The sequence below is a fragment of the Montipora foliosa genome, chromosome 13 (assembly GCF_036669935.1).
Source record: "Montipora foliosa isolate CH-2021 chromosome 13, ASM3666993v2, whole genome shotgun sequence".
NCBI lineage: Eukaryota > Metazoa > Cnidaria > Anthozoa > Scleractinia > Acroporidae > Montipora > Montipora foliosa.
The window spans coordinates 28,020,323-28,030,322 of NC_090881.1; the positions used below are offsets into that span (position 1 = coordinate 28,020,323).

The window sequence follows — 10,000 nt, forward strand, 5'->3', positions numbered from 1 at the left end:
TTAGACTAAAGCAATGTTACTTTTTTATGCATTGATCAATTGATTTAAATCACTCCCTCTCCCGGGTCTTGTTTCCTTCGAGGTTTTGGAAGCAGTCGAGTTCCGTAATATCCTTTCTGTAGTCATGTCTTCCGAGGAAGTCGCTTGTTTCGTTGTCCTTAGTTACAAAATAAAATTTAAAAAAGAGTGAATCGAATCCGTGTATTTCTTGCTGCTTTCTCGCCACCTATTTTTGTATTTTGGTGGGAATTTCATTAAGTTTGCTGCGAGCCTTCACTATGAAAGCGTATTATTTTTTCTCTGCATTTTAGAAATAATTTTGGAGGAAGGTCTACACGAATTTAAAGCAGTAAATTTGTTTTCAGCTTGTCGTGAATCAACCCTATGATGAGTCTCTTGAAGTAAACGACGAGGAGGAAGTAGCCAGCACATTTTCTCCAAGTCCGAGACCTACTTTAGGCAAAACATCAGGGAGCAAGAATCCTGGTACATTTAATTTATGTTGTAAACTTAGCAGGTCTAGATATAAAGGTCGCGTGCCAGGGTCCAGTTTTTATCCGCCGGAAAAATCACTATCCTGTGGATAAGTAATTGCAAAACCAATTGCACTATCTGGTACGGTTAGAGCGGTTTTCAAATGAGTGTCGTAAAACCAAAACCAAAGTAATTATTTTGGCCAATCAAAAAGGACGGAGACAATCCAGTAAACCAATCAAAACTCAAAGTAATTACCCGCAGCCGACACAAAAGGCGGGAAAATGTGCATGCGTGAGCCACGATTGGTTGAAAAAGTGGCGCGAAAACTTTGATCCAATCACTGAGTGAAGTATATGCAAAACCAAAGTAATTCGCTAATTATTTTCGACACTCAATTGAAAACTGATCTATCCACCTTTTGAACAACTGGGGCCAGAACAGTAGTCAGCTCTGACAAATTTTGAAACTAATCGTTTCTTTTAGAGAAACAATACTGAGCAACATAGATGTGGTTGTGTGAAAGCAAATTAAAAGGGAATGATTTCCACACATGTTCCTACTTCATTATACATGCAGAATAAATTAATATTTTATTATAATATTATATTATAATTATTATAATTATGCATGAATTTTGTGTTATTGTTGTTTATAACAATACATATACCCAATGGTATCTCATTTCTCTCTCCCTCTCCCACTTGCTTCTTTGCCCACATCGCTCACACTGATGCTCCTTTTCATAAAGTGAGATTTAAACATTTGGAAATTGTCCCAGAATTATGACCGATCCTGAGCGGTGCATAGAGTGGTGCAAAGAACACAATTTAGTTTCGTCCAAAACTTGTGTGGAAAAGTGGTCAGTTGGCAAAGAAAGTGCATCGGGAGATGGATTTGTTTTGCGATGCTCAAAGGGCATCTATTGTTATCAATATGGTTTTCTTGAAACAACAGAGTGTATGTATAATGAAGTTGGGACCCGTGCGGAAATCTTGGCAGGAAAACAGCTCACTTCCAGTTGCCGTCCTTGGCTCAAAAACATCACATAAGCTCAATATTTTATTGCAGAATTATGTAAACTCTTGTAAGTAACTTGATGGTTGGGCAAGAACATCGTGTTAGCCCCCACATGGGGCACTAATCATATACTTACCTCTTACTAACCAAGTTTGAGAGTCTGTACTGTTTAATTACAGACTGAGTTTTTCTATTTGATTTATGGCCCAAGCATCACAGAGGCATGCAAGCCATAAATCAATAGAAATTAATAAAAATCTGGAATTTTACAGTACAGACCAAGAAAATGAGGTTAGTAGGAAGTTTTTTTTTTTTTGTATATCTGTGGTAATCAGCTGTGTGGCCATGGAAAAGGCAACTAGTTGAAGTCAGGTGGAAGGTTGAACTGCCACAAAGATTGCCATGTCAGATTCTGAAAAATGAAATCTTTTTGGCTGTTTGAAATAGTTGCTTGCAAGATTCAAACAGTTTTACAAGTTTATAAAACAGAAATCAAATGACGTGAAAAACTTGCTAGAGAATATTTTATTGAAATTCCAAATTTATCAGCCATACAGCAGGCTGTACTGCAGAATATGGCCCACTTATTTATTCAATCTGAATGATATAGCAATACACCATACACAGTAACACAAAAATTGTGCCGTGTGCTGACCTACACTAGTCTTACACTCCTTATGCTCTAACCTTCATTCATAGGCAATTACTTACACTCATATGCAATGCCCTACTTTTGTATGTGTTTCAGTTTAATTTTGTTTTTGGTTTGAATTTTTTTTAAACCAATTCATTCTTATTCAAACCAGTTTAAATTTTTTAAACTGGCTTTTTTGTTAATCAACTGTGTAAAAAGAGATTTCTCTATTTTTGGGAGTGTAGTTAAAAAAAAAAAACAGGGGCTTGGTTTTTAGGGGGTCTAAAAAAAAAACTAGATATCTTTTCCTCCCCTCTACGTACCCCTCCCTGATCCTCTCCAATACCTCTATCCTACCCCACCCTTCATACATATATCCCCCCTCCCCTTATACCCACCCCCCCTATACAACACTATTATGTATTTGCCCCCTGGGCGTCCCATAATAGCTATTTGAAACAATAGAAATCAAAATGGCCGCCATATCTGCAAAAAGGTCAATTGATGCCCATTGCTCAGAATAATTTATAAATGATGATTTTATTATTAACCCCAGGCTACTCTCAGTCAAAAGTTTGATTTATACACAAATGTGCAATACGACACCAGAGCCACCAGTGCTATTTGTAGGAAGTCTGCAGTTGTCATACACCTCCTGAAATGCTAGCCATTTTAAATAAGTGCATAATCTGCAGTGTTCTGGAAAAAATAAATTAAACCAGTTTAAAAAATTTAAACTGGTTTGAAAAACAATGAACTTTTCAAACCAAAAACAAAGTCAAACCACAACATGTGTGCACTTGCGTATTCTGATATTGTTACAGTAACTAATTACCGGCACAAAATGCAATTTAATATTTAACTGTAACAACAGCAGACAACTTAACTCGAGCTAGCGACTACTCTTAGTACATTCTCACTACAATTAACTCAATGCTTCTCTACGCTTGTCTGACCACAGATCCGAAGAGAGTCCAAAATTAACTATTTACAGCTATTACAATAGCAACTCTTATTTTTAAACTTATGAGTCACAGACTATTTTGAAACTGATGATTCACAGTTCAAGGAAATTCTTGAAACAACACATTGCGTGACACTGGCCTTTGCAAACTTTCCAGATAATTCTGACCCCTGTAACAATATGCACTTACATACGCTCATACGCACTGACTTAGCCACATATATCCACTGAGCTACACTTAGGCACAACTTTGTCGGCACAGAGAATGCATTTGATTTTAAGTCTTATGAAATGATAATTCAGAGGAAGTCAGAGAACATTCTCTCTTGACTAATGTAGTGTGGTTGGTTGTTATTTCTTTAGCTGTTGAATCCATCTCCATGACTGATCAGAGTGATGATGAGTTTGACCATGATAATTTAGTTGAGGCAAAGGTGGGTATGTTTATTTATTTATCTACTTTTTTGTTTTGTTTTTTTTATCTCTATAACTGTTGCAACATAATATAAACAAATATTACACAAAGAGGGAGAAAGGGCCTAAAATAGTTGAGACTAATACTAGCCCTATGTTATAAATTACAATGGTTTTTATTTTTATTTTTACGGGAGATTGTTTTTTATTATGTAGGAAAAGGAAAGAAAGAAGACAATAAATACAAAATAAACATAAACTTTAAACAAAAGACACAGGGTACCAGCACAGTCATCACAGACATAAGATAAAGCAATATTGTACACGAGTCTGAGCAAAACAATTACATTTGGAATGGTTATTTAGTATTGGGTCAAGTATAATGTGAACATTTCTTTCTTTAAAAGTCTTTTGTCAGGTTTAGTTCGAATAGAAAGAAGGTTGTCTTTCCAGAAATGTTGACCAATAAAGCTTAAATCGGTTAAAAAAATACCATGGTAATGTTCTTATAAAGGTGAGCCACTTGGACGTTAAGATTTACGACGACTGCCGAGCAAATGAGCCACCTCAACAAATTCAACTTTAAACCACTTTTGCCTGGAGCTTCGCGCATCACGCATATCTCATGTAACTTGAAGTTCACGAAGATCGATGAGATCACCACGAAAAACAAGGAAAGAAAAAAACAAAAAAACAGCTCTGTGCAAACGAAGAAAAAGTTCCCTTAGTGCGTCGAACCATCACCTTGTGAATTCATTTACCTTTTGCTTTATTCGATTGCGCTACTGATGTAGTGACTTTATGCGGTTATGTACTATATATCAAACAATGAACGGTAAGTGTCGCTTCGCTGATTCCATTGTTTTCAAATGCGAAGCCGATAGTGTTTTTGCATAGCTTATTTCTCAAAAATAAAGCTCACATCGGTAAAAAAAATACCAGGGCAATGTTCTTAAGTTCATTTCCAGTCAACTTGCAAAATTTGGGCTAGTTTTGAGTAAAACTGAAAATCGACCAAAATTGTCACTTACCAGCTTTTTGCATCCAGCCCTTCAATTACTGTGGGACAGAATTTTCAGATATTGATTCGAAAAGGTAGAATTTGAAGAAGCTCAGTGGAGGAGCTGTGAGTAGAATAATCAAGACCTGAATGTAATTAAATGATATCAAAAAATTTTAAAGACCAACATTTAATTAATGTAGTGAGGGGTAATATGTTCACGGATAGGAACATCGTTTATAATTCAAACAACCTTATTTTTGTAGTTTCACAGCATCAGAAATTAAAGTGGACTGTCATAGTTTAATATTCCCCCACAGTGTACAACCATGTTAAGTAGGGATAGATAAACGAGAAGTACATGTTAATTAGTGTACCTAGGAATCACATGATCCTGGCATGACCTTAATATTCATGCAAATTTTTGAGCAAATTTATTCAATATGATCATGCCAAGAAAGACGACAGTCAATAATAATTATTAGTCCTTGATATTTGACATTGAAAGAGTAATCCAAGTAGTGACCAGCTAAGCATAAAGGAGGAAGTACTGTCGGTAATTTCTTTCGAGGTTGAAAAATGATATACTTATTCTTAGAGAGATTTAAGGTTAATTTATTTGCACATAGCCAGTAATACACTTGGGACAATTCAAGGTTAATTTGTTGTGTTAGCATGTCAAGGTCTTTTAATACCACATACATTGAGAAAGTATCATCAGCCAATAGTCAAACTAAGAAGTAGTTAGTCATTCCAACAAAGTCATTATATAAATATCAGAAAAAGGAGTGATCCTAAAATCAATCCTTGTGGAACACCTGTGCTAACCGTTTGTAGGTCTGAAAAGGTACCATTAACAAAAACTCTTTAATTGTCTCCTTTTTTGTAGACGTGACTTAAAACAATGATTTTCAGTACATTTAATCCCGTAGTGAGAGAGTTTAGATAACAGATTTCTGATGAGAAATGTTGCAACAAGTTGAGACTCCACTGTCAATGAAGACCCTTTGTAATTTCGTCAATAAGATTGACTAGACAGTCAGTACTCAGTTGTATTACTTCCAGGCCTAAAACCATATTGGGGCTGATAATATTATGGAAAGAGATATGGAACATTAATCGATTATAAACACATTTGTCCAGGATTTTACTAAGAGCAGGGAGTACAGAGATTGGATGATAATAATGTTAGGGAGTAACTGTGAACCTTGCTTGAAGGCGAGAATGACCTTTGCTATTTTGACTGTCAGGAAACATGGCTTGAGTTATATTATTTAGAGGTCTAATGATTTTTAAGGCTGCGATGGAAAGTAAGAAAGGATGAATTTTATCTATACCAAGGGATTTTTTCCTGTCAAGATTTTCCAGGGTACATTGTTCCCTCTGTGTATCCTATTGGGCAAAGATGTTGGTGGCTTTTGCTTAATTTCATTGAACAACCCAAGGCAAGGAAACAGCTATATCCAATGTTTACTGTTTTCAGGAGCTGCAGCCCTGTTTTGCTCGCAGAGAAGTCTGGTTATGATTATTCTCAGATGTTATGTTGTTTCAAGTATCCATCTGGAAAATTTCAACTTCTTAAACTAAGGATGGAACGGCTGATCCTATCCACTTATGCCTGATCAGAAAGCAGGGTTAATTTCCTGGTGATTGGTTTTAGTTCCATTCGAAGGATAACTAAAAAGAAGCCTGAAGTGAAATCACTTCATGTGCTTAATTTGTGTGAGCAGAAAATGGTGTGGTGGATATTGTTTGAACAAATTATGTGATTTTTATTTATTGATTGATTAACATTTGAAACTGGGAGAGAGAGAGAGAGAGAGGAGAAAGAGACAAAAAGCCAGTGTAATCAAGCTCTTCGGAGAGGATATAAACGTGAGGTTTGTAAGGTGATCAGTGTGATCTTTAGGTGTACCCCACAAGTTTGGTACAACTTATATACACCTGTGTAGCAGAGTAATTCTCTGCTATTTGAGGAGAGTGTGAATTAACTTAAAGCAAAGTGAAGTAAAATAAGTTGAAATGAAATTTTGGTTTTATGATGAGAGGAGAAAATTAGAGGTACATCTGAATGACCTCTCAATGAATTAAGCAGAGAAACAAAGACTTGACTCTTATAAAATTATGTAAATGCTCTTGCCACTGGTCCAAGCCTCCCTCCCGTTCCCCCAAGAGGTGTTTTCAACAAATATCTCACTTTCTGATGTTTGCTGTGTTCCTTAGGGAGCTCCTGGAAGTTATGCAAAGCCACAAGAACTACCAGCAGGTAAGGAGCGTCCCGGGAGACCCACAGGCCAAGAGATGCAAAATCAGAAAAGCGATGATGTTCATGATGAGGATGATGATGACAGAGATGACGCAAGTGACAGTTCTGATGATGAGGATGATGATGAGGATGATGTGCATGGAACTGCTATGGAAGGGTAACAATGTAGTTTGAATAATCTCGTAATGAGCACTGAGTGGTGTCTGGGTTAAGAAGGTGTTGAACAGGGTTGTTGACCCGGGGGGGGGTACCCCCCCCGGGGTTGTTGATGACAACTTATCGGTTGAAATCAGAAGGTTTTTGTTTACCTGGGTTCCAACACTGTTCAAATAAGCCATTTCCGGCTTCATGTCTGCCTCCTCTTTAAAGAGAGTCTAGGTACAAAGTTTTTGTTATGAAAATTAGTTTTCATTCATTTGTAAAGTAGAACTAATTACTGGTACCATGACAGTAACTTTGCACTTAGACTTGCTTTGAAGAGGAGGAAGACATGAACTCAGAAATGGCCTATTAACGTGGCCCTGGTTCATATAAATAGTAACCTGTGGACTTAACTGTGATTACAAGATAGAGTACAGTAACTGTTTTGAGTTACTAATCTAAAAGTATTCTTGCCCAAGGAAATCTAACTTTTTTCATTTTGGTAAAAGAGGCTTTTAAATGAAAAATTGTCTAGTGAATAATAGTAATATTGCCCAAAGCATGCAACTTTAAGTGGAAAAAATATCATTCTTGTACTTTTTGGCAACTGTGAAGGATGCTGTTGCTGATAAAATTTTGTCGTGGGACCACAACGATGGTTTAACCTGGGCCACTTGTCAATCGTATTTAGTGTATTTCTTGTCACAATATTTATTTCTTATTCAGAGCATATGACCCTGCAGACTACGAACATCTACACGTGAGCCAAGAAATTAAGGAACTCTTCCAGTACATCACAAGGTATGCTCTACTTACCCCGTATCAAATAGTTTGTCCTAGTTCTAAGCAGCTAGGGAAAGGAAGAATGTCAGGATGACTGTGTAAGCCAAAGGCAGTATTTGCTTGTAATAAAAAAAGATAAACAAATTATTCATACAGTAAGTTTCAGAAATCAGTAGGTGAGGGACAAACCTCTATTCCAAAAAAATACAAATTTAATTAATTGACCAATCCCCATTTGGACTTTCAGGGCCAATGAAATATAATCAGTGAAACAACAGAACAGAGCAACATCTGTTAAGAATTCCAGCTGGCCAGAGGCAAACCAATTGGCTATTTACAGGTGCAGCCAAGAAGTTGAACCAGGAATTAAACTAGTGGTCGCAATCGGTCTTGAACCCTGGATGTCTGGATCTCTAGTTAACCAGTGGACCACACTGCCATAAAATAACTCTTTGAAATGTCATTATTTTAACTTGTTTTGCACTCTTAATGATATTAAGGTACACTACTCAAGCAATCGAGTTGGAGCATAAATTAAAGCCATTTAATCCAGATTTCATACCAGCTGTTGGAGACATTGATGCTTTTCTGAAGGTAAACCGAGCTTTCTCTTTGCACTTTTTTTTTGTGACATTTTGAAGTACTGATTATGATGTGGTGTTATGATCTGTATTGAGCACATCTTTAGCAATGTTTTTCTTCACAACCCCTTTCCCCAAATATCTGCTGGCCTTGGTGCTTAATAAATCCACTGTTGTCTGCGTCAAGATTTTCATGTAATTATCAATGATTATGGGATCTGATGTGTGGGAGGTGTATACAGTAGATGTATAATAAATACCTTACTCTTTTTATCAGGCCACACTGTCAATTCAGGCTCCTTGTAGTTTTTTGACCAATTTTTTATAGGTGACACGCCCAGATGGTAAACCTGAAACGCTGGGGTTGGTTGTACTTGATGAACCAATGGCCAAGCAATCAGACCCTACAGGTAAAGTGCACATGATTTGTGATGTTTTCCACTGGGTGAATGAAACAAAAATACCTTTTTCTTTTTTTAGAGTCTGCAGTAACGGTCTGGCCCCAGTTGTTCAAACGATGGATAGTGCTATCCGCCGGATAAATCACTATCCCGTGGATACATGTAGGTAATAGTGAAACCAATTGCGCTATCCATTGGAGAGTGATTTATCTGGTGGATAGCGTTATCCACCTTTTGAACAACTGGGGCCTGGTTGTGTCATTGCTATCAGTACTGTGCAGGGAATGTTCATACGTGATTACATCATTGTGCAGCTTTCCTATCCTGAGAGAAGGAATGATTTGATTGAATAAATAATTAATCGCTCCCCTAGATGCTTTTCAGGGTCAATTTTCATCACATTGTGGGGGACTTTGCCAGGCAGCTTTTATAGCACTAGTGGCAGCTATGCAGTTTACAATCTCAACTGAATAACTAGTAGTTTACACAGGTGTCCCAGAACAGAATCAGCGAAAGACCTCCATATCAGGGACTACATCCCCTACTCTTCCTGAACAGTGTGTGGTTTCTTTAATGTCCCACACAATTGATGTGAGACAGGGTCTATGGTTTATCGTCCTTATTAACCATTTGCAGCACTTTCTCATCAGTTATTTAAAGACTCTGAGTGTTGATCTGGCCAAGGGTTTGATCCTGCGACCTCCTGCAGTGGCCAGATGCTCAACCAAATGAGCCAACCAGTCGTATTCAAGGGTTTCAGTAAACTTAACAAATCGAAAATAGTTCAGCGTTGTCTGTACTCTCATCAACAACAATATTTGTCATCACAGTGGTCAAAATGTTGTGGACTCACAAGGCAGTCAGCCGAGTGAGTTCACAACAACAAACTAATGATATTCAAGGCCAAAGAAAGTGGCTGACTTCTGACTGAAGTAGCCAATACTTCTCCTCAGCTGTTAGTGGTTATTGAAGCCCCTGCCTATTAATGGCATTAAATCTCTTTCTAGTTCTGGACCTGCAACTAAGAACCATTTCAAAGCAGACAAACCTGAAAGCGATGGTGAGTCTTTCAACAACTTGCACTCTTTATTATTTGCCGAAGGCGAGGTGGTAGGCAATTATTTTTAAAATATGCGTTTTCTTTAAAACAATTAATTTCTTTGTCTGTCACCTCAACAAAACGGCTTGCGGCCATTTTAAAAAAACCATTTCTAAACTTTAAGGTTATTTATCACAGAATAATTACCTCAAGTGCAGCCAATCAGTGCAGAGAATTTTTTCTTAATCACCTAATGTAATTTATTCTACGAAAGAATATTATG

General features: G+C 37.1%; 1 protein-coding gene across 1 annotated transcript in view; it reads left to right on the top strand.

Annotated features, from left to right (window-relative positions):
• Positions 1-10,000, top strand: part of LOC137982760 (intraflagellar transport protein 46 homolog) — a 15,263-nt gene that overhangs the window by 136 nt on the left and 5,127 nt on the right. The window contains exons 2-8 of the mRNA XM_068829910.1: positions 366-486; positions 3,456-3,526; positions 6,730-6,929; positions 7,640-7,714; positions 8,197-8,290; positions 8,606-8,687; positions 9,686-9,738. Of these exons, the coding sequence (XP_068686011.1) occupies positions 366-486; positions 3,456-3,526; positions 6,730-6,929; positions 7,640-7,714; positions 8,197-8,290; positions 8,606-8,687; positions 9,686-9,738 (696 nt within the window). The remainder of the gene's footprint in view (positions 1-365; positions 487-3,455; positions 3,527-6,729; positions 6,930-7,639; positions 7,715-8,196; positions 8,291-8,605; positions 8,688-9,685; positions 9,739-10,000) is intronic.